General features: G+C 34.6%; 1 protein-coding gene across 2 annotated transcripts in view; it reads right to left on the bottom strand.

The window, feature by feature from the left end:
* Positions 1–22,819, bottom strand: part of LOC125648383 (uncharacterized) — a 29,734-nt gene extending 6,915 nt beyond the window's left edge. Inside the window, exons 1-5 of one of the 2 annotated variants that reach the window (XM_048875426.2) lie at positions 22,706–22,819; positions 7,654–8,309; positions 7,404–7,506; positions 3,485–3,536; positions 534–623 (exon numbers count right to left, since the gene is read on the bottom strand). In XM_048875426.2, the coding sequence (XP_048731383.1) occupies positions 534–623; positions 3,485–3,536; positions 7,404–7,506; positions 7,654–8,302 (894 nt within the window). In that variant the 5' untranslated portion in view covers positions 8,303–8,309; positions 22,706–22,819. Of the gene's footprint in view, positions 1–533; positions 624–3,484; positions 3,537–7,403; positions 7,507–7,653; positions 8,310–21,932; positions 22,087–22,705 lie in introns of those variants that run through there. The other variant, XM_048875427.2, reaches the window with a different exon arrangement.
* Positions 22,820–26,834: the final 4,015 nt, after the last annotated feature.

Raw genomic sequence — 26,834 nt, 5'->3', positions numbered from 1 at the left:
TTACCATATCAATGTCGACATATCAAGCCCAAACTGCAAATGATTTGAGTGCATCTTTCACCTGTAAAGAGGTGATAAACAACTAAACGTCTAGCGGATAAAAATAGTTCTACGTCACTTGTATGACGACGTAATAGGTAAGCAAAGGATTTCCCCACGTGATACGATGTTTGTTAATGTATTGACAAACGATTTTTACTAAAAATATGCGACGCTTGAAAGAATTTTACTTTTATATGAATATGCTGTTATTACTTGTTATTATACTCGGGACACCTTAACCCCGCTGTGAATATGTATCTCGTGTGGTATGATGTATATTTCATCCTATGCGTAATTGATTTTGTTTACGTTATATCTCGGTAATAAAATGGATACGAAGCGTCAAGAAATTTCACAACCCCATAAACAAGTAATTATTTAGAAAAACTATTCAAACGGAGAAAAAAATTAATTCCAAGCAGTGTCAAATGATCTCTGGCTTTTGTATATCAAGCCGTCGGTACAAAAGACTGGATCGAAAGAAAACTTGCCAAGATCGGGCCGGTCTTGTTCCACTGACGATCGGAAATATCGGAGGCTCCTGAAAATCGTAAAGATCGGTGGGCACCATTAGGAGAATACTGCAAGATTGAATGAAAACAGAACAATATAAGTGTCTCGCAAGACTATCAAACATAATATTGACTTAAAGGAAACGGATTCTCTAGAGTTGTGTACAAGAATAAAAGTATTTCAACAGAAAAAAAACCCCGCTTGTGATGGTGTAGAGAGAAAGTTGGTGGAACGTATTTTAGTGGTCTAAGTGATTTTAGCGACAAATCTCAGATATGTGTAAGTAAAAACAATCGTGTTTATGTATGGAAGAAAGCCGGAGATAGTTGTATACCCGATGTAGTACCGCGACATAATCGCTGCAAGTTGAGCATGATAGTGTTGTGTGTTTTTGGGTTAACAAAGTTAGAACATAATGTGACGTTGATGGGCAAATAAATTCAGGAAAATGAAGTAATACCTTAGATACAAACCTTTGGCGAGTTACTGTGTGTGTTTTTCCAAACGGAAATTAAAATTTCGAAGACAACAACGCCCCAATACATCAGTTTTGTTTGACACAGGAGTTGTTTTGTATTGAACATATTTTATTGAAGAAATCAAAAAAATTGGAAACAAAATCTCACAACTTACTAGTTCCTCTCCTCGGAAATTATCGCCAGAAATGGAACACAAAGCATGAGCCCTGTGGTCTCTGGACGTAAATTCATGTATTATTGAAAATCTCTGGCTGTATTAAAAGAAAACTCCGATAACAGATGTATTCCACCTACGACCTTTTTGAACATATCCTCAGGAGATGACTGGACATCAACTTATAAATGACGTCAGAAACCTTTCTAATTCTAATCCCCCGAATAATCCAGCAAGTCATAGGCAATTGAACAAAAAATCCAAAGAATAGTCTTAAAAGACCATTCACTTAATGAAAGATGAAGATAACGAACAGTGATCAATCTCATAAATCCAACTTATAAATGACGTCAGAAACCTTTCTAATTCTAATCCCCCGAATAATCCAGCAAGTCATAGGCACTTGAACAAAAAATCCAAAGAATAGTCTTAAAAGACCATTCACTTAATGAAAGGTGAAGATAACGAACAGTGATCAATCTCATAAATCCTATTAACAATACAAAATAGAGAGTTGTGCAAACACGGACCCCTGGATATACCAGAGGTGGGATCAGGTGCCTAGGAGGAGTTGATCGGTCACACCCGCCGTGAGCCCTATATCTTAATCAGGTCAACTGGTTACACTCGCTGTGAACCCTATATCTTGATCTGGTAAACGTAGTTATCCGTAGTCAAAATCAGTGTGCCAAGAACGGCATAACAATCGGTATGAAAGTAGTCAGACAGCATTTGACTCAATAATGTGCTGTACTGACAAACTAGATCGTTATAACGACCATATAATTTGCTAAATGCTGACTTTAAACGAGACTGTTGAAACCCCTGCACCATCAACTTGTTTGTCAGTAGCCTGCCTCGATTCAAAAACTGACCATACTCAGAACAAGCTCTTGTGTATCGAATCAGTTGAGATATATATGCACCATATGCAGGCAATAATGGAATATTACTACATAAATATAGGAAGTTGACGATGGAGAAGCTAAAATCATCCCGTTTGTCATAAAGTTGAGTTATTAGTTTGCCATTTATAACTATTTCCATAGGTGGATAATGTTCGTTGATGTTCTGCTTTTCAAAATTGGTGCTTCTAGTCGTTCGAAAATGAGCTAAGTCGAAGGAGAGTAAGCGGACTTGCACTTGAAAACGCTAGGTCAATTTGCAAACATTTCCCTTATATGCCCTACTGGGTTGTAATAACAGAAGAATTAAGTGCCTGGTATATTAAGGAAATTTTAATACTTTTGATTCAAGTGATTATGATTCATTTAATTGGGGTCACCGAACTAAATACTATTGCTGGGATTCGCTATTTTTACCAAATTGCTAAAATGTTTCTTGTAATAATTTGTATGTAAAAATATGCCTTGTGTTTAAATATTTCACGTGTTTGGTTTTTTTCTTTCTTCAGTCAGTCAGTTTTTCAGTAAGACTAGACAATAGTCCCAAGAAAATGAATAATTATGTAATGTGTATATTGGATGGGTGCTGTGGTGAATTGTTTGACAACTGAAGTCTCACTCATTGTAACATCATTGTCTCCATATTCGTGTGAGGTCGTAATCTAAGAACGTGACTAAATAAATTTGCGGGGTTATTGCCAACAGTCCAAGCTCGTGGATAAAAATATTTCGATTGGGATGTGTTAATTTGTCTTAAGATTTTTCAACAATTAAAACGGTCGCCATTGATATGCACAAATTAAATCAACAATTTTCTTAGAAGTTTAGTGCGTATCAGTATAAAAATGCTTAGTAAAGTTTCAAGTAGTTCTGAATAATTTGTACAAGCATTTTGAGGAATCGTTTAAGGTTAGAGAAGGTTCATCTTAGATGATAGCAGGAACACTAGGCTCAAGCAAGTTTCCCGTACTAGATGGCGCTAGGTGGTTAAGTTATGAGGGTAGTATTCAGGGAGTAGTTGACAATTTTTTGAGTGTAGTTACAGTCATGTTAGAAGGAAATCCTGCTAATACACTGACTGTCTACAAGCCGATTTCTTGTTACATTGCAGGAGTTATCTTTTCCTCTGCATAATCGACGACAATGCAGACAGCTTGAATTATTTTCGATTATAAAACTCATTAAATTAAATTTGAAAGGATCGGACTACATTGGACTTGTATTACGAGATGTTTACCACCATTTGGATAGGAATATTCGATCTGTTTCTTGGAACTAAGGTGATTTTGAGATTTGTTTACAACCGGTATCCTATTTTCGTGTCATCCCTTGTTCGATATTTATATATAGATTGAAAACAAAATGGATAAGAAGAATATTAATAAATTTACCGTATTGGATTGTGAAAATATGTTGCTAGGTTCTGCATATGGACGAAGATAGCTTTAAGAGAAAAATATATATGATAAAGTGAATATGTACTACCAATAGAATTTTTTTCTGAGAACCGTAGCCGTATACGTATCCGTATCAAGCGTTTACCGTTTCCAGCGTTTACAGATCCCGAGCGTTTACCGTCTGCAGCGTTTACCGATCTCGAGCGTTTACCGATCCCAATTGCATTATTTTAGCGTAATCTCAAACATGAATAGGGAAAAGGAAAAGGACATTTATTAAATGTTCCGTTGGATTGGATACACCATGTATCATCAAAATAAGCTGTAAATTTCTTTTTTAAATTAAATGATATAGATGGGTTGAATACTACTAGTTTATTATATTTCGAAAATATGGGTGAACTGAGCTGGATACAGGTAGGTGATAGTGTAAAACCTTTCTAACCGAAAAATACTTTCGTTCTTCTAAAGCAGCACATAGACAGATTAATATGTCTGATTTCTGCACGCGACTGTCTATATTTGATTAAATGAACCCGATATCGTCTGCTTTTCCTGTTGGTTTTTCTGTCTTGATATTTTCTGGCAGGTGGCGTATATGTGCCGATGTAAATGGTGTTACAACAGGATGACTATAGGGATATATTCACTCGCGTAAAGACTAATCATCCCTGGGAAATTCTAATGCAATCCCTACCTCGATCGGCGTCATTATTAGGAATGACTCAGCATATTTATTGTGCCCCATAAACCCCGACTCGGCATATTAAATTCTGAGAGCAGTAATGACGATCTGAGTGTACATACAGAGATATTTCCGATGACAACCATAATACAGTTTCTGTTGCTCGTTTGACAGCATAGAAATCCGACGGCGTCAATCCTCCCAAGCTTCCGGTAACTTCTTCCATGAACCTCGTAAGTCACACTACTCTTTCCGAGATTGCAAGATATGCTGCCCCTACATATTCAGTGGCGGATCCAGGATTTGGAAATAATGGTCCTCATAGGCTCCAGATGAGGCCTTTTAGTTTACTTTTATGGGTTATTCTAGCAAAACTTTATAGATAATAAAATCAATAAAACAAAAAACTAACAATAAATAATTGATTTGTTTGTATGACTAATGTCAAATCTTTATTGTCAAGTGTTTGTTCCACTGTCATTTTTCCAAAGTAAACAACTCACTGGCAGATTTAAGGGACGTGAGTGGTCGTGAATTTTCATAGTCTAAAGTTCTATAAATTTTGCCCATTCCCAACACCATTGCAATACAGAATGGAAAGGCGAAATATATCGTGCTAATCCCAACGACCTGTTCCCAAAGTCAACCAACCGTTGAGTCTCTCTCTCTCTCTCTCTCTCTCTCTCTCTCTCTCTCTCAACATTAAGTATATGTTGCCAAACCTTTGTCGAGTACCAAGAAATTTGGTGCCGAGAGAAGCGACGGACCAACTCTAGTGGCGAGAGATAACTTTCACAACATACTTAATATATGTCTCACACGAGAAATTAAAACTCTTCCGTATTTGTTATCCTTTAATCAAGATTAGCAGCATTCATCTGGATTGGTGCAATGTTGATACTTAATGCCCTCAAGTGAAAGTAATCTGTATTCAACAGCCAGGTGAGGGTTTGTGCTGCCCTCTAGTGGAAGTAATCTGTATTCAACAACCAGGTGAGAGTTTGTGCAGTAAATAGTTTTCAAGAAATATAAGTTTTTTTTCTACACTTTAAAATATATTCATCCATGTTTGAAGAGTGTATACCATGGATGGCGTCAATTTCATTGAAAATGTAATTAAATACTTTCAATTTATGATTTTGTCAATTACTTGCAATAACAATTTTTCAATTACTCTGAAGAATGTAATTAAATACATTTCATTACTGAAGTTAATTTCAAAATGTCATGGAAGACTTGACCGTGAATCCAGCTTTGACATTTCCAGATGCATTTCCTGGGACATGAAATTCATCCAGTACATTTTAAGTCATGTTTATTTCTGAATGTAATATCTGAATGAAGTGAACTCTTACTTTGGTACATGTATGAGAGGGAGTCACACCTGATCCCTTCACCTATAGCCCTGGGCATTGTGGTCATGCTGCATCAAGGATACATACATGATGAGACATACCACATCGAATTATTGAGTAAACACCCCATGAGAAACAGTGAAACCGTCCAACACCATTACTATTAGAAACTTTCATTCCATCATTTTCAAACTTTTAAGTTTGAATAATGTAATTGAAATATGATTGAAAATACTTGACTTTTGTGGAATGTATTTAAATACATTCAATTACTTGTAATTGAAAGCAAAGTCAATTACAAATACATCCCATTACTTTATAAAAATGTATTTAGATACAGCTTATTACAATTACATTTTTCAATTACCCCATCCTTGGTGTCTATCATGTCTTTCCAAATAGTTTTAAGTTAAGAACCTACTAATAGTATTCTTTTGGACATTTCTGTGCATGACAGAAAGGACTTCCATACATTTTCTCGTGATGATTTCTGAAAATCTTGAAACAGATAATACTTAGATGACCTGAACGACCAGCAGAAATAGATCAGATATGCTGATACAGTGATATAAAACGGCCCCTTTGTTTTTTAAATTTGTTTCAAATGACACGTTAGATTGCTGGGTGTGTCGCTTTAATTTGTGACAGAAGCCGGAACACAGGATGGTGACTATACACGTATTATATTATTTTCATGAAGTGTTGGTGAAGAGGCACAACAGATACATCACACACAGAGAAGGCATGAAAAGAATTGATTTTACTGAAAAAATATTTTAGCAACATGCCATGTGTCCTTTGAATAGATTAGTTTCAGTTTTAAGTATGTAGATAGTGTATGTATGTAGCATACCTTCATGTGAAAGGTGAATATGACGAATATTGATCAATCTCATGACTCCTATAAGCAATAGAAAATAGAGAGTTGGGCAAACACGGACCCCTGGATACACCAGAGGTGGGATCAGGTGCCTAGGAGGAGTAAGCATCCCCTGTCGATATACAACTATACTATTTTATATTGTATCTGAATAATACATGTACTGCTGTCTGTATATATGTTTTCAGGACCACAATGTGAATTAGTTTTTAAAAGTAATTGTGCTATTCTGTTTGAATAAAGGTCATTATTATTATTATTATAGATTTATATCGCGCTATCAGCTTGTCTGATGTCCTGTTTCTGTTGATCGCCCAGACCACCCAAACGTTTGTACTTTTTTCTCTTTTTTTAAATATTCAGTGTTCCACACCAATTCTGGAAACTGAATCACCATGTTCAGAAAGCGTGACGCCCGTCCTGAATTATTACCAACCATTGATAATTATTGTTTAATAATTATAACTACAGTTGCATTGTTACCCAACCAAGAAGCCTGGACTTGGAATGTACCAAGCTTTTTAAGTGATTTGGTATAGGCAGAAATCTTCAGTTGAAGGTGTGAAACATCAACATCACATAGTATTTGAATAGCTTGGTTTTGGTAGGATGGGGCAGTCTACAATGTACTTATCCCAACCATTTCTAAGCCAATGACATTGATGACATTGATTCAAATGCTGGGAAACTTAACTAAGATGTATATGCATGTTTTGTCGGAATACATAAGTACATACTTTATTCGGTATAAGACGGGAATTAGACACGTTTTTTGGCTTCAAGTTGTTTTGAAATTCGGTATCGGTATTCATTCAATACGGAAACGTTTCTCAGAAAATTCTTTGATAGCAGATAAAAGGTTATTCATCACATATATCGGAAACTGAGAAAATTAAGAGTTGTCAAATTAGAGCATAAAGTTTATATGAACAATTTCTACGGTGTTTTTTAAACATCAACAGTTCTTGTAGTTTGACGATAAACTATACTTACCCTTCGAACGTGTCAAATTGCTTGTCCTGTGTACTCTGGGTCAACATGCCTAAAATTTGATCTGGACTGGATAGTTGGTCTATATCATGTTCCCGAAGGATTTCTAAATGATACAAAATTAATATATCTACAGTGATTCTTTCTTAATGAAATACTAGAGTACTAAAACTGAAAAAGACAAAACAGATTCTGTCTGACCATTACATGACAATGAATACAAAATATACCCGTATGTCAATGAAAAACCTACCCATATTCTTTTTCGAGAGAAGGGCATGGCTCCGAGAACAACGGGGCCCAAACTTACAGCTTCTTTTGACAAAGTAATTACAAAGGTGTAAAAATTCACAGTTGTCGCCGTTCTTACATCCTCTTTGTGTATTATAGAAGACGCAGACTTGAGGCGGACGAGAAATTCTAGACCTATAGTTGTGTTGTTGCTGCATCCATTCTTTGACTTTTATTGGATCTATCTGATCAAGACTGTATTCTGCTAGGATAGGAAGATTCTGACGCGAATGCAAAGAGTGTCCAAACAAACATCTGTCTGGATTTTCCCGGCATTTGTTTTGAATGAAATATTTGCAGATGTGTAGAGCTTTACAACCAGGATAACCTCCGCATTTTCTGGGCTGGTCGCATATTTGCAATTCAAACGCTAAGAAGACCCAGATATGTGGTTCTCTCTTGTTGTTGTCCACTAGCTCAAAGACATTGGGATAATCTTCTAATATCTTTAGCAAATTTCTAATATCCAAATCACTGAGTTCAGGATACTGACAAATCAAAGGTAATAGCTGGGAGATCGTCAGTTGTCCTCCTTTGGATACAATAAAATGAACAGCATATTTGGTCACCAGCTCCGGGGGATACCTAGTGGAACTCTTTCCTCTTCTCATATTGATACTGCAAAAGAACAAATTACGTTGTCAGTGTTGTTCTTTTTTTGTTGTTCCGTGTAGGTCAAACACGTTTGATTCTTCTACAATGATCATATTCAAACCTTTACAACATACCAGTACCATGGATATGTTTATGATAATTTCTTGAACATGAAAACAACAGTCAATACGCAACTTCCGAGATATGTTCAGTATTCTATTGAACGCTTGGGTGAGGACAAGATGTATGTACATGTATTATAGATTAGCTATGCAAATAAGGATAAAAGTTATAAAAGAGTAAATTTTGTATATATCAGTCGTTGGTATGCAAGGTGAAGATAACGAACAGTGATCAATCTCATAACTCCTACAAGCAATACAAAATAGATAGTTGGGCAAACACGGACCCCTGGACACACCAGAGGTGGGATCAGGTACCTAGGAGGAGTAAGCATCCCCTGTTGACCGGTCACACCCGCCGTGAGCCCTATATCCTGATCAGGTAAACGGAGTTATCCGCAGTCAAAATCAGTGTGCCAAGAACGGCTTAACAATCGGTATGAAACACATCAGACAGCATTTGACCCAATGCGAGGTTGTATTGACGAACTAGATCGTTATAACGACGATAGAATTTGCGAAATGCTGACTTCAATCGAGACTGTTAAAATCCCTGTACCATCAACTTGTTTGTCAGTAGCTTACCTCGATTTAAGAGCTTGTCTACGAGAAAACCATGCAAATATATAAAAATGATGGAAATGGAGGTCATCAATATCATTTCTAATCATTTATATCATTGGAGTATATGGTTGGAATAATTATAATTTGAGGTCAATTTTTTGATAGGTCGTTTCTATTTTTAGTAACAGCGCATTCTGTATTTACACGTGGATTAGTCTTTGAACACAAGAAAAATCCTTAAATATTAGGGTTTTATTTTTTCAAAAATGCAAATCAATTCTGAAGACTTATGAAAAGAATGGATTTTGTATGATATTTCCATGTAAACCACTTATGGAGAAATCATGTTTGACATCATAAGTGTCCATATAGAGATTACATGGAGTCTGTAATTTGGCGTTGTGCCAAACTTTTTCATTTTGTGTTATATGGTCAATTTTGAAATAGGTGTTGCTGCAAAAGTAACGCTTAAATTTCTTTAAAAGTGTATAATACTTAAATATCAAATCCTTGTCTGTAAAATATAAAAAATTGTACTTTGGACTTTGGACCGTTCATTTGCAATTAAAATTTAAAAACTGACAAAAATGAATATTTTTAAGCATTTAAAATTATCTTTTAAAAGATTAAAGATTTAAAATTTGTGATATTAGATGCATAAATTGTTTGGAAATTTAATTTTATTTATAGATTTAACACTTTCTAATAAATAAATCCCAGTAATCTACTATTTTTATATGAAAAAGGGGGTATTTTAATGAAATAGACCTGTTGCTGGAATTACCTCCCCTTTGATGCACTCTTCATACGTAGAAGGTACAAAATGATAGCAATATTATGGAATGTTATGATTCCAACTTGAAATGGGATTTGAGAATTTGTACATCATGTTTATGTGATATCAGTTAAAGACATAACAGTATCTGTGAATGTAATCCAGAAATTTCTAAATATTGGCAGGGTTTAAAAAGTATCCGGTACTTCGTTTTGTTATACTGCAAACTAGTAGATCTACCAGTGCATAGGCATTTTTTCATTGAAGAATTGAAAGTGTTCTTTCCTTGATAATTTATGCATTAACCGAGAATGCTTAGATGTTATATGGAGGAAATCAAATATGCATCTATAGTCAGTCCAGACGGAGCAGGTGAGGATCTAATGCAGCCCCCCTCCCCGAATTTGTAAAATGTATTTTTACCATCATGATTGATGAAAAAAAAAATGTTATTAGTTTTCATATATGAGTAATGAGGACAGGACAAAATAACAAAATTGTGAAATAAAAATGCACAACATGTTCTCAATTAAGAATGTATACTGTAACAGTTTGCTCGGTATCTTTCTTTCTTCTTCAGTGCTCAATGTAACAGTAAGAAATACTCAATGTTTAATCATAGGTTACGATTCAACATGCAAAAATTTACACCTTTCTCTATTTTACCAACAACAAATATATAGATATTGTAAACTGATGGTATTACGTATATGTATATGCTAATGTAGTTTCTTAAAGTCATTGATGTAGGTAGAGTTTGGATCGTCACTATACTTTGTTCATCATGAGAAATTGATCGGGAAAAATTTTGGAAAAATCATTTATCTGACAGGGAAACCGAAGATTATTTCGATCAGGTCTCTTTAGCTAAATCAGCCCCCCCCCCCTCTACTTTTTATGGCAATCAATAAACAATTGAAATGGAAGCTTGAACTGATGAATTAAATCCTTGGACCCCCCCCCATTATTATCATTATCAAGGATTTTGAGCTTCGGGTTGTGTTAAAAGTAATTTTTAGGGAGGTTGGGGGGGGTTCTATAAAAAAAATTGCCACCCACCCACACCCTCCGACCTGGTGATGAGTGTCAACTACGGGGCCTCTCCACCTATCTACACTGTATGTGTTTAGACAGGACAGACTATACCAGTCGGGTCAGGTATAAACAATACATTTCATTACAAATTATATTTCCAATTATTACAAGCGAACTTCTTTACTTTTGTAAGAATTCAGACGTTATTATTATCTGACTTTCATGTTCGGTGCAATTTATGTGATTACTGTCAGTTAGTATTTAAGCTATATGTCATTTGTACATGTAATGTTGTTAGGAGTGGAGTGCCAATGCAAAGAATATTTCTGTATTTAGATATATTCAACATTATTGATTATTTTATGATTTTAACAAGATCATTCACTATCTAAGAGCATTTTACCATTACCACCCCTCTCCTCTCAATATAATGTTTATAATAATTAATTTCCGGTATTGAATATGGCTGCTTCGAACCCTTTCGCATGGATTTAGAATGTAGAATAATACACTACATGTAAGAATAAAAAACAAAAGAAAGACAAGAAAAGAACATGCACATTCCTTTTAGCTCACCGGGACGACTATCCGGAGAGCTACATGTATTGTAATGACCCCAGTGTTGGCGTCGGCGCCACTTTAAGGAAACACTTTAACCTGGGTTATATCTTCTAAACCAAGGAGGGGGGGTAGGGTTTTGATATATCCCTTATTGATTCCCCATGAAGAGACCTTTGATGTGGTACCAAGACTTTCGACCTTGTGACCTTGACCCTATTTTTTTTTTTTTTAAAAACTTCAACCTGGGATAAGGCTTTGATATTTTACATATATAGATGCCTCATGAAGAGACCTTTGTTTTGGTTTGACCTAACGACCTTTGCCTTGAACTTTGACGTACTGTTCAAAAACTTTATCTTGGTTATATCTTTTGAACCAAGAGTGATAGATCTTTGATGTTTCAAACATAGATGCCATTTCTTTTGTTACCAGAACTGTCAACGTCGACCTTGGACTTTGACCTATTTTTCAAAAAGTTTTAACCTTTTGAACAAACGGTTAGGTACAGTCATCTGACAACTCTTGTTTATATGTACATATTAAGCATGTTATTTAAATGTTTAAGGGTTGCTGCTCATTTTTTTTCTGGGTACTTCATTTGTTAAAGTTTGATGACATCTAAAAATTCCTAACCACAAAGTACTTTTTATCTAATATATTGTACCTGACAACTTCATATGATGTGTTAACTGTCCCGAGGAAAAGATAAAGATTTGGGGATAATTATACTCTGGATATTTATTAAGTTTTGTCTTCATACAAGTTTTACCTTTGAACTTAAAGCACGTCAGTCTTTAAATTGGTCTAAATGTTACAATGGCAACAATTTTATTTGTTTTAGAATATCAATATTGTGACTCTCATACAACTTTCAAAAGTTACATTGCTGTCTGGCTTAGTATTTGCGATTGAGTTTGATTATTTCAGAATGTTTTCAATAACCAGTCAGATTAAAAAAAAGAAGAAGATTTATCCTTATTGTATATCCATGGAAAAAGCAAATCTATGAAGAAATATGATCCAATTGCTTGTGGTATATTTAGGTCTTTGTAGGACCACAATGTAAACAAGTCATTTGTACTAATCGTACTACCTTGTCTAAATAAAGAATTTATTATATATAGCATAATATAAATTGGCATGAAATTTGTTTTTAAAAATTGCATTTTCAAAGTACACAAATATCAATTTGTTAAATTACAACTATTCATAAGATGCATATTATTTTTTTAAAAACGTTATTTTTTCAAATTTTGCAATCTGTCACCATGGCAACCAGGACCCATAGCAACAAAAAATGATTGATACATACTTCTGGTCATCTGATGTGAAATCATAAAATTATATAAGACTTAATAAGATAACAAGGACCATGCATGGCAAACAGGTTTAGGTGGCTACCAGAATAAAAAGCAGGAAAAAATGTCCAACTTGAAGTATTAATATATTTACTATAATCGAGAGTCCAAAGACAGATTTTTTATATATTGTAAATATACTTCTTTTCTATAAGATGAAAGTAATTTTGAATAAATCAAAGCGTTACTTTTTGACTACCAGTTGATTCAAAAGTTATCATTTTCTGCAATTTATCAAAATCTGGAATCATGCCAAATTTGTGACCTTTGTGCACTTAAACGGAAGTAAAATTTCAGATTCCCACTAAACAATATGAATATGTATATCCAGTTGTTTTACAAACTGTGTCAATTATTAAAAATCCATTTTCAATAACCTGTTAGAATTTTTAAATAGAAAGGATAAAATATTCATAATTTTACCCTTTTGTCAGAACAAAAGTGCTATTTTTAGTAACATGGCTGCAAATCCCTATCCAATGACTACACCCCCGAAAAAAATATGCCAAAGTATTTGATATTGATGTACTTTATTACACTCAAAATATGTTGTTGATCCGACAACCTTGCTTCCATCACATTTTGCATGGTTTTCTCGTAGACAAGCTCTTAAAAACTGACTATATCCAGAACAAGCTCTTGCATATCGAATCAGTTGACTCAATTTTTTTGGCACGCTGTTTTTGGCTATAATAGCTCTAAAACTTCATTGTTATTTCGGATTTCAAACATTTCGGTTGAACATCACTGAAGAGACATTATTTGTCGAAATGTGCATCTGGTGCATCAAAATTGGTACCGTATAAGTTTTACATTATGGCCCCTGGGTCGAGACCTCTGCTGGTGGCCAGTTAGTCCCCGAGGGTCTCTACAGTCCAGTAGCTAAGTACTTCGTTACTAGCTTGAAAATACGGATGTATATTTAATTGCTGTTAGAAAATTTAGAAATTCATTTCAAAATTAAGGATTATCTCCCTCATGCATAGCTCTTATCCTTAGACGAATTTGAATTCACCTTTTTTGGCACGCTGTTTTTGGCTATAATAGCTCTAAAACTTCATTGTTATTTCGGATTTGAAACATTTCTGTTGAGCATCACTGAAGAGACATTATTTGTCGAAATGCGCATCTGGTGCATCAAAATTGGTACCGTATAAGTTTTACATATATAAACACCATATGCAGGGTATACATTAAACTGACCATATCAAGAATACTATTTGTTTGAATAATGCCATTAAATTAGATATGAAATTACTTTTATTCCCCCCACTGCACGAGCAATACCTTCATAAAAAAGATAGTGACTATCGATTTCTATTTGAGCAATTTTGTTATCAAATACTCATAAACTTACTAAAATTGTGTGTCCCAGCAGTTTGGGTGGTTGCATGATGTCTGATAATCATCCTTTAGACAATTTGTGAAGGCAGCGATGAGTAATTGTACCCACCGCGTGTATACGAAAGTATGTTTTGCGCCTCACTGTGTGCAAGAGTTCCACAAAGGGAAATAACTATTAGATAACTCGGAAATTGCGTATTGGTTAAACTCTAATGCAGTGACTTCCAATTAATGGGGTCATTCCTAAACAAAGTTCAATTAAAAAAAAACCAAACAAATAAGGAAGTGTTCCTAGATGCTTTACAAATGATATTTTATTTTTCTCTACGCATAAGTAGGATTTTTAATTTCATTTTGAGTCATTGTCCTTGGAAAAGACTGGCATGTCCCTCATTAAGTGATAAGTATGACGGAATTCTGGTGATCAGTAATCTAAGTTTTGAAATCAATAACAATTTTGTTTCCATAAACAAATCGATTTTCATCGATATGAAGTAGCATTTCAAAGCAATAATTTCATTTCTTGAATCAATTTGTATATCATTATAATAATAATCGTAATAATTTAAAGTATTACAACTAATAAATACTGATTCTGAACTTTCTGATTGGCTGAAATCCCTCAAACATCAGACCAATTCCCAAACTGATAGGATTGTTAATTTTTTTAACGTCTAATGAAAACTTGCGTCTATAATCATCTTCGACTAATTCCTGCATTCTCGCTGTAAACAAAGATTACCGTCCAAGTATCATATTGTAAGCTCTAGTGACCGATACCAATGTTTTGTATTATTCAATCATATAATAAAACAAATATTAACATTTTCATTCAATACGATTCTCTATCTACCTTCAAGGTACAATATTCATCTTATCCTCTGGCCTCGGTGAATATTGTTCTTCTCAGGTAACATAAAATCGTATTTACTTCAAAACTATCTATAATTATGTATCATTATCACTGTCAATATAAAATCATAAGAGTGATTCTTTAAAACTACCAACGCCTATTTACGTGGGTAGCGAAAAAATGACCTTTTGGGGGGTAACTTTTCCAATATAGGGATAGCACATTACCTTTTAGGCAAAATATAAAATAAGTCATCATCACAAATTTGATCTATCCTGGAGGGAATACAAAGTAGCTTATGGGATAGCAATGCATGCTTTAAATATATGGTTACTCGGAATCCATGTATTGTCATACAGAGTCATAAGGAATCATAAAGAATTACTGATGGCATATACGAAGCAGAAACATGTATATCGATTCTTGATTTCCACCTCGCGTCACATGCAGCGTCCAGCATAGGTAGTGCTTATTTTTTTTATATTCTCTTACAGAGGTTCCGTGTCACGGTAGGCTTAATATGGGACGATAAACAACTCTTACGAGCAATAGGTCAAAATTTGCGGAACTTTATCTAACGTTGATGACTTTTCTAAATAAGTGAATATGAAAAACTGAAGATAACGAACAATGATTAATCTCATAACTCCTATAAAGAATGCAAAATAGAGAGTTGGGCAAATACCGATCCCTGAATATACTAGAGGTGGGATCAGGTACCTAGGAGGACTAAGCACCCGCCGTGATCCCCATATTCCAATCAGGTAAACGGAGTTATCCGTAACCATAATCAGTGTACCAAGAATAGTCTAACAATTGATGTGAAACAAGTCAGATAGCATTGGACTCCAAGATAGGATCTATTGGAAAACTAGATTGTTATAACGACCATAGACTTAGCGAAATGCTGACTTTAAACGAGACTGTTGAAACCCCTGCACCATCAACTTGTTTGTCAGTAGCCTGTCTCGATTTAAAAATGATCATACGCAAAACAAACTCAAAATCAGTTGAGAGATATAAATACCGTATACAGGTGATAATTGAATATTGCTATATAGATATGAGAAATTGACGATGGAGAAGCTGAAATCATCCCATTTATCATGCAGTTGTTAGTATGCCGTTAAAATCTAAGTATGAGGCAGAAGTGGACGACCTGTAGTGTCTTTTATTTCGAGTTTACAGGGATAAATTGAATCGAATTATGAATGAATATTATTATTTCAATAGATAGCACGTCGTCGATATATCTAAATGTCGCAATGAAGGCTACAGCAAGATATATTTTCTTCTCACGTAGAAGGTTTTGAATAAATTCTGCTTCATAAGAATATAAAAACAGGTCGACTAACAAAGAAGTACAATTCGTGCCCATGGGAATTCCAACAGACTCTTGGAAGACCTGATCACCAAAGACTACGAAATTATTGTCAATGAGGAACTCCAGCATATTCTTAATTTCAACTTCAGAGTACTTGCGTGTGAAATCAGAGTGGTGTTTAACGAATTATTTTTTTTGGATGACTGATCACTAGATATGAATGTTTCTGTTTTCCATTTTTGTCAAAGAAGCAACTGTTTATGATGCCAGAAAGTCTAGTCTTTATTTTATCGTGAGGAATGGTCGTGTAAAGTATTGAAAAGTGATACGTTTTGATGTTGATTTGAAAAAAACAAACTATTTTGCGATTTCAAGTTTAATAAAATTTCTTAAGAATTTTTAGAATTCACATTTGATTTACACCACTCCTGGCATATGTAGTGGTGCAGTACTTTTAAAGTTTCTCCTTCACAGCTGTTAATATTTTCGTGAGGAGCCAAGATAGAGGCTTGGTAGAACACTTACTGGATCCAGCAATGTATCTTTGTTTGTAAGAATTTTTATGAAGTTTAGGAATCCAGTATTGTTACGATAACTCATATTCATCGGACCCATTGACTGGGATATTAAATGTGTCTAAAACTGAAGCATGGTTTTGAAGAAGTTCATCTTTTGAAAGGGCAGTTGGAGTATAAGTACGATTACTAAAAGCGGAATTAATGTCAAGTTCGTTTAAGAAATAGTTATTGTATATTTATTTCGGTGTATCTTGATTTATTTGGACGAAGGGCGGTGACGAGTGCGAAGCACGAGTCTCCGCCCTTCGTCCAAATAAATCAAGATACACCGAAATAAATACTTAATAACTTACTTGTATCATGACCAATTAATATATTTCATGTGACCAGTGGTCATTGCATGATTTTTTTTAAATTACCCCAATGAAAAGTTAAGTTTTTTCAGGTGATCGCGAGGGTACTTTCCTCTTTTCGCTATTGATGCCCTTCGCGCACTCATCACCCAATAGATGGTGAAAGCGGATGTGCAGAATGTGTCTGAGCGAGCACCTCGACTATGAACATTGGCGATTTACACGATTTGGGTGTACAGTTTTTATTCAATGATGATCATAAGAATTTTCTCACAAGCATGTGATGATCACACATTTCGTGAAATTAAACCTGGAGATGATAAAATGGACATCGGGCCTTGATCTCGTGAATTCTGATTTGAACTTCACCATGAGTTAAAATTGTCACTGTCAGGTGGTGTTCAATAATTTATTTACACGGCACAGTTTTAAGAAATATGCAAATGATGGTTCCACCCACTGGTGTATCTCCAGTTATTGTACACTTTTTATTAAAAGAAAAACACCACAACCATGATACAAAATACAGTTGTACCGTAATAATGAGCATTACAAACAAAGACAATATTGTTACAAGCTTTGTCAGCTTGAACCAAAAGATATTCTATATATTGATTTTGACTTAGAACTACCTGATTAAGATATAGGGCTCACCAATCGGTAATCGGTAAAAGTGAATACTTACTCCTTTTAGTCACCCGTTATGACGTTTCCAGGGGTTCATGTTTGCCTCGTTCTTAATTTGTTTACAAGATTGATGAAATTGATTACTGTTGGTTATCTTCCCTTTTTCCTGTGAAGAACAGTCTGATAACTGCTTTGAAACACGTCAGATAGTATTCGATACAAGGACACATTGTGTTTAGAAATATAGTCATTTTTACTCTGTGATTTGACTTTTAATCGTAGTAAAGTTTATATGATTAGTCTGTTACATAGAAAAATATCCTATTTTCATATTTCCCTTGTATGAATACAGCTGACAGGGAAGGAATACGTTAGTACAATGTATATGCATGTCTCAATCTGTATAATGGAGGCATAATGTGTTTCGAGTTGCAGTGAAGTACAAAAGACCATTAGATTTTTTAATTACCTGCTCGATTGATCAATACGCTTAGTTCAACCACGTATCACATTTGGTCTGAATTTATGTCACAAAGTATGACAATGAGGTGACAGTTTTTTTTTCTCTGTGTGAGTGTATGACTGTGTATAATAATGTGAGAAATATGTACTTACTTTGCCTGTAAAATTAAGACAATTATTTATAAAATTTCGAACTTCAAATCACTGTTTACCCATAGGTACAGGAATATGGTATGGTATTCCCCAGAATGAAAGATTATGTACATTTTGTAATAAAGGAGAAATAGGAGATGAATTCCATTTTATCATGCTATCAAGAATATATGAAAACGATACCTTGTATAATTATACAGATACATTGAATTCAAGGATTCCCTTTACATGATTTCAAATGTCATAAGATTGCCCTTATTCGTGTTGTATTCTACAATACGTTTTATATTAGTAAATTTTACATGCAATCAGTGATAAAAGATTATTTAAAAAGATGGTTTTTTTCATTGATTTCCAAAAAAACCCCAAAGAACAATGTTTTTCCATGAAAATTGAAAACTCAGTATTTTCTCGAAATTTTCCAAATTTCCATTTTTTAATATTTTTTTTTTTTTTTTTTTTTTTTTTTTTACATTTTTACTTGTATTTATATTTGTATAACTTTGTTCTCATATGATTATATAATCTTGTATTTCTCTTAGTTTTTTTCCCTTCTAGGGACCTCCTAGGCACCTGATCCCACCTCTGGTGTGTCCAGGGGTCCGTGTTTGCCCAACTATCTAATTTGTATTGCTTGTAGGAGTTATGAGATTGATCACCGTTCGTTATCTTCACCTTGCACATGAAAGGTGAAAATAATGAACAGTGATCAATCTCATAACATCCTGCGAGATGTAATAGGGATAACATAATATTATTGTTATTTAGGTGGAGCTTAGTCAGGCAGCTTTCCTGGCAGCTTTCAACACTTTTTTCTATCGTTTGGTCTATTTCTTATATGTTATAGTGATAGGTCTGAGAAATAAAAATGTCATAAAAAAATAAGATAAAAAAAAATCAAAAAAAAAATCGATAGGTATATGCAACATAAAACGATATACATGTATCAAGTATCCACATTTTCTATAAAGTGCCCGTAGATTAATTGAACAGTGAAAAATACTACATGTACATGCGCAAATAAACATAATAAAGGTATGTTTTAGTTTTGAGAGAAAGAAAGAGGGAGAACGAAGGAGAGATAAAGTTGTGTGACAACATAAGAAAACAAAACTCTGTGGAGATTTTGAGAGAGATAATACATCTTTTTCTTGTTACTATTCTTTACCTCAAAGAATCAAAAGTGTCTTCGAGTGAATTATAATCAGATTTTATTTTATTTAGGTTCACATTAAAAAAACTACAAGAAACAGCAGTAAAAGACACTGAAATCAACCCAGATTTGCCAGTAAAAAGCAATCTGCGCTTGAGTAACTTCGTGACCTAACTTCAGACCAAAAGGTATACTTGATGGACCAAATTGTAAGTATATGTTGGTAAACATTTTTCGAGTAACAAGAAATTTGGTGCCGAGTGAATCGAGTGACGAGAGAAAAGTTTCACACGAGAAATGAAAACGCCTTGTAGTCTCTATTTGATTTATCATAAACTTTCAATGTTTGTTATCCTTTGATCAAGATCATCAGCATTTATCTTGATTGGTGCAATTTTGTATTGGCTGAGTTTCATAATTTGTGCCCTCAAGGGGAGTTGACCTGTATTTAACAGCCAGGCGAGGGTGCACAGTGAGTAGTTTTCAAGTATTTTTTAGATTTTTTGCACACATTCAATATATCTTCATCCATGTTTCAAGAATGTGACTGCCATGTCTTTTGAAATGGATTTAAGTTAAGAACTTACTAAAACTATTATCTGGGACGTTTTCGGGCATGATAGAAAATACTTTCATGCGTTTCCTGGATACCATTTCTGAAAATGATCTTGGAAACGGACTATTTGGGTGATCAACAAAAAACGGATTAGATATGCTGATAGAGTGATATAAAACTATCCCTGTGACTCTTAAATTTGTTTCAAATCATAGATTGCTGGATGTATTAAATTGCTTTGTGACAGAAGCCCGAACACAAGATGGTTAGTACACAACTTATACTGTTTTCATGAAGTGTTAGTGATGGGGCATGACAGATATTTCAGAGAGAGAGAGAGAGAGAGAGAGAGAGAGAGAGAGAGAGAGAGCATATCTTAGAGATAGCATGTATGATCTCTTCTTTCTGTTGGTTGCTCAAGCCACCCACATTTACGTGTTTTTGTTTCAATATACAAGGTTCTATACCAATTCTGGTAACTGACACACCGTATTCAGAAAGCGCGACCCCCTTCCTTGATTGTTACCAATCATTGATAATTATTGGTTTAATGGTTTTATTATAAATACAATGAAACGGTTACCCAACCATGAAGTTTTGACTTGACGTGTACCAAGTTATTTGGTACACGTAAAAATCTTTTGTTGGAGGTGTGAAACATGTAATGAAGTATGTTGATCAATCCGGCAGGCAATTAAAAATTGTATCAATTGGTCTTTTGTAATTCACTTTAAAATGCAACGGAGTTTATCATTGTGATTTACGAATTTCTCCAGAAACGTAATGAATAGAATAAATTTGACGTGTGTTGTACATTTCCTGTTCTTTACAGTTGTCCCACGTACATGTTTAACAGTTGTTCCCGTTCGATGAGTTTTCTTGGCACGCATGCCATTACTGATTTTAGTTCTTCTCTACCTGCAATTTATCTGAATTTTTCCGATTGCTTTCATTCTATCAAAATATCATCATAAAATATCTTTACACACGTTTGTTACCTATTTTTGACATGCTTGCTACGAATGCTTGCACGCACATACAAGCATATAAATAAAAAAAAGTATCCTCATTTTTGGGCTAAACTGTTCAAATAGTTTGAATATTCCACAATTTGGAGTATATGCATAGTATTTTACATCATTTCAAGTTTCCCATAATCAAAACATTGGTGCATTGATATGAACCTCAAAATGTTCATGAACTTTATATAAATAAAGAGAATTCGTCAGTCATTGTCGAATGTCCTCGAGTACGCACAATTGTTATTCGGTCGAAATCGCATAGTGTATCTTACACAAAATTTATTTTTAGAAAAAAAATTGACGATAGTAAGAAAATCCTAGTCAAAGTATGGCGGACTTCCTCGGTTTTGTTTGACCCTACAGTAATGTTTGTTGAATTTGAGAAATTGCCTATAATTAATAAAATCAAAGGACATGCATTTAAAATCTTTTACAAGGAAAGACACTCCAGTGTATAAGAAAATGCTACAATAGTATTGTAGTAATTTTCATCTCTTTATAACACAGGTTGAAATAAACAAGTTTCACTGTACAGACTAACAATCTGGTTTGTGACACATCGAACGAATAAACATGTTCAACATTTTCTGATGCGACATCGATAAAAATCTTGAGCGTCACAAGTTTTGTGAAATCCTTTGTTCGAAGTTTTGGTGAGGACTCGTTACAACCATTCGGTCTTCAGATCTCTACTAATTAATGTAAGATATCGAAAATAATGAAAAAGGGAAACACCAACAAAAGAATAATATTCGTATTCTGTGATTCATTAATTTAAAAAAGTTTTCTAAGTTTACGAGTTTTTTCAGCAAGTGTTCCCTTTCGCAATCTCAACATTTAATTTCGTATAGTATGAATTTTACTTACTAGTTTGACTTTTCCACAATTTAACGATAAACCGTTCAAATCATTAGTGGAAATTTACCATTTCCTCGCCTGCATATAACAGATTCTGAATTTGGCGAACTTTCGTTATTTCTTCCATGAATAAAATGCATCACTGAGCATGAAATATTTTTTCTACACAGAGAATATAATTACACCCGGCGGTTTTTGTTTTTTAAAGATAAATATAGACACATCATCATAGCGATCACGATCTCTGGTAAAAAGGGTTTAGGCTTTTAATGTTCAACAAAACGACACATCTTTTATCACCGATTCAATTTTGTTCTAGATGGAATTGTGTTACAGGCATAATTACTTTCAGACTCTATCTTAAAGTAAAGAATGATTTCTCTATCTCTGGCCTGGGTACGAGTTGTGCTCCTATAACACAGTTTGAAATAAACAAGTTTCACTGTACTGTCTAACATCTGGTTTGTGACACGTCGAACGAATAAAGAAGTTCAACATTTTCTGATGCGACATCGATAAAAATCTTGATCGTCACTCGTTTTGTGAAATCCTTTGTTCGAAGTTTTGGTGAGGACTCGTTACAACCATTCGGTCTTCAGATCTTTACTAATTAATGTAGGATATCGAAAATAATGAAAAAGGGAAACACAGACAAAAGAAATGTTAGTCAAAAGAATAATATTCGTATTCTGTGTTTTAATAATGAATATATGAGTTTTTAAAGCATGTTTTCCATATCACAATCTAAGCATTTGATTTCTTATAGTATGGATTTTACTTACTAGTTTGTCTTTTCCAGTATTCAACGATAAACTGTTAGTGGAAATTTACCATTTTCTCGCATGCATATAACAGATTCTGAATTTGGCGAACTTTCGTTATTTCTTCCATGAATAAAATGCATCACTGAGCATGAAATATTTTTCTATACGTAGAGTATATAATTACACCTAGTGGTTTTTGTTTTTAAAGATAAATATAAGGACATCGTCATAGTGGTCACGATCTCTGGTAAAAAGAGTTTAAGTTCTTAATGTTCAACAAAACAACACATCTTGTATTGTCGATTCAATTTTTTTTTTTTTTTTTTTTTTTACATGGAATTGAATTTTGGCCATCGTTAGTTTGACACTCTATCTTGAAGTAAAGACTATTTCACTATCTCTGGCTTGGGTACGAGTTTTGCTCCTTTATTGTCGCTAACAGCAAACTAAAACTAAACTTTATGAGAAACGGGATGACTCTCCATCGTCAACTTTCCATATTCCATTTACACCTGCATATGTCTTTCTCAACTGATTCGATTCGCAGGGACATGTTCTACGTAAAATCATTTTTTAAATCGAGGCAGGATACTGACAATGAAGTTGATGTTACAGAGGTTTTAACAATCTCGTTTAAAGCCAGCATTTCGCAAAGTCTATGGTCGTTATAACGATCTAGTTTGTTAATACAACCTGTTTGGGTCACATGCGATATTTCCAGTGTTCCATGTCTGCCTTACTCTTCATATTGTATCTGTAAAGGAATTATGAGTGTTCACCTTTTCATAGGTGTTGTAGCACATATATTATCAAGTTGATCATTTTCATGATGGTACCTCACCTATACGGCTTGTGATATCTTACTATGAGTAAAAAATTCTTGAAAGGTCTTAAAACAAACAATCAGACCCAATATTCAATGAAAAATCTTTCTGTCTTATTGGGTACGATCATTTTATACATTGTGTACTGACACACGAGTTCATGTTACAGAGGTTTCCATAGGCTCATTTAATTAAAGTTAGGATTTTCCAAATTATATGGTTAAGAGACATTATTTGTCGAAAAGCGCATCTGGTGCAACAAAATTGGTACCGTATAAGTTTTACATTATTATAATGATCTATTTTGTCAATACAACCGGTATTTGGTCAAATGCTGTCTGATGTGTTTCATATCAATTGTTAGCCGTTCTTTACACACTAATTTTGACTGCGGATTACTCCGTTTATCTGGTGAAGATATAGGGGTGATGGCGAATGTGATCGATCGACAGGGGTTTTAGGCACCTGATACCACCTCTGGTATGTTCAAGGGTCCGTGTTTCGCAGCTCGTAAGCATTCTTTATAGGAGTTATAAGATTGATCAATGTTCGTTAGTATCACCTTTTCATTTATGCGTTTATTTATGTAGATGTATTTATTGATTAATTGATTGAGTATTGTTTAACGTCGCTCTCGAGAACATTTCACGCATATGGAGACGTCATCACTGCATCGTGATTAGGGTGCAAAATTTCGGCCTATGCTTGACGGTTATAGCAGGGAGGGATCTTTATCGTGGCACACCTGCTGTGGCATGGGGCCTCGGTTTTTGCAGTTTCACAGAAGGACCGTCCCATTTAGTCGCCTTCTACGACAAGCAAGGGGTACTGAGGACCTATTCTAAGGGCAGGTCGGGTCGGGCTGGAATACGAAGCGAAAATGGGAACGGTCGCGGGCTAGGCGAGACCCCTCAAATGGTCGAGCTCGGATCATCGGTCTAGCCCGTCTCGTGGACTGCCTCAGCTGTGCCGTGGCCTCTCACGGGGTCGTCGGCTTCGTCCGGCAACTAACAGCCAACTTAGAACTGGCCCAAACCAAGGGAATTCGACTGTCTAATTAAAACAAAGCATTGCGATGACAGTCCCGGTGTTGAAGCAATATGATTTTTGCCAGATGTGTTTATCATGATGTATCAGATTGAGTAAGATTAATCATCTTCATCATTTTTGGAATCGAGTAAGGTTTTCTCAGTGTTACCTTCAATCGCTATCGTTATTTATTGGATGGAGTACTGTACTCTTATAACTCTAAACATCAATATTCACTAGCATATGATAGCACTATAAAACAAGTTGATAGGTTTAATACATTTCGCAAGAAATTGTGAACCGATGTTAAATTAATGTAAAAACAAATCATTGAAGGGAAAAGTGTTCATCAGCAGTCATCTGTATGGAATTAATACTGCGCATTTGATGCATCAAAATTGGTACCGTATAAGTTTTACATTATGACCCCTGCGTCGAGGTCTCTGCTGGTGGACTGTTAGTCCCCGAGGATCTCTACAGCCCAGTAGCTAAGTAGTTCGTTACTAGCTTGAAAATATAGATGCATATTTAATTGCTGTGATAAAATTTAGAAATTCATTTCAAAATTAAGGATTATCTCCCTCATGCATAAATCTTATTCTTAGACGAATTTGACTCCACTTTTTGGCACTCTGTTTTCCCCTAAAATTGCTCTTACAAGTTTATAGTTATTTTGGATTTCAAAAATGTTGCTTGAGCATCACTGAAGATACATTATTTGTCGAAATGAGAATCTGGTGCATCAAAATTGGTACCGTATAAGTTTTACATACTACACATAAGGAATCCCATATATTTTTTTTCTTTAAAACTGAAGGTCCCCATTATTGATGATGATTTTAAATTTGGTTAACTTTCGCAATTTCGTCTTTGAATATAATGCATCATTGAGCAAGTGGCATTTGTCTTCAGTCCTTTTAATTCCCCGGAGTATACAGTTACATCCGTTTTCAGAAACTAATTGTTAGATTTTCAATAGTGTTCATGTCCTACGATCGTCCTTAATGTGAGAATGATGACCTTAGATCAACGATTACACATATCTTTTTACCGTTTTTTTAAGTCAGTAAAAAGCTATTCCATTCCAATGCATTACATTATAAGATTGACACTATCAATGACTTTGTCGAGTAAACTAATTCATAGTGTCCATTCTTATGGTTCAATTTCTTCACCTGAATTGTAATGCATTTGTTTGTAAAATACAATTACTCACGACATACGTTACAATATGTCAGAAATTTACATCATAACAGCTGGGTTGAACTATGCTGTGTGTCAATATACGGGAACGGAAAATTAGTGGACAGTATCTAATCGCCTCATTTTATCACACACTCAATAAGTTTGTCATTATATATATATATATATATATATATATATATATAATTATATATATATATATATTTATATGTGTGTCATGAAATGGATTGACTGTTTTTATTACCGATGTTTTTATTTTTTTGATACTCCGAATATGCAACCAACTTCGCCATCAATTCATGTCTTAAACAATGCTATTTTAGAACTATTGGGAATCCTATAAACACACTGATTTTGACAACGAATTACTCCATTTACCTGATCAAGATAAAGAGCTTACGGCAGCAGGACTCAGCGATCAACAGGCGATGCGTATTCCTCTTAGGCACCTGAATCTAAACTCGGTAAATTCTATGGTCGTTATTACGATCTAATATACAAATACAACCTGTCATTGCGTGAAATGCTGTTTGACGTGTTTCATACCAGTTAGGCCGTTCTTTACATAATGATATTGACTACGATTTACTCCGTTTACCTGAGTAAGATATAGATAGAGATCACAGCGAGTGTGACCGGTCAATAGGGGATGCTTACTTGACCAAGGTACCTGATCACACCTCTATTGTGTCCAGGGGACCGTGCTTGCCCAACTCTCTATTTTGTATTGCTTATTCGAGTTATGAAATTGATCATTGTTCGCTATCTTTGCCTTTCATGTCCCTGTTTTCCCAACTCTTAATTTTGTATTTTTATTGGAATTATTATTTATCATTTAGTGGTCATTTTTTCATAGATGTAAGAGAACCTATGAAGTCAAGTTGATGATTTCCATAATGGTACTTCACCTAGGGCTTCTGACATCTCACTACGAGTGAAAAATATTCAAAGAGAAGAAGAACAAACAATCAGACCCCATTTTTAAAATCAAAGAATGAAAGGTGAAGATAACGAACAGTGATCAATCTTACTCTCTCATTGGGTACGATGATTTTATACATTACCCGATCCCACCTCTGGTATATCCAGGG

Source organism: Ostrea edulis, chromosome 6 (genome assembly GCF_947568905.1).
Source record: "Ostrea edulis chromosome 6, xbOstEdul1.1, whole genome shotgun sequence".
Classification (NCBI taxonomy): Eukaryota; Metazoa; Mollusca; class Bivalvia; order Ostreida; family Ostreidae; genus Ostrea; species Ostrea edulis.
This window is presented reverse-complemented; position numbering and strand designations above follow the sequence as displayed.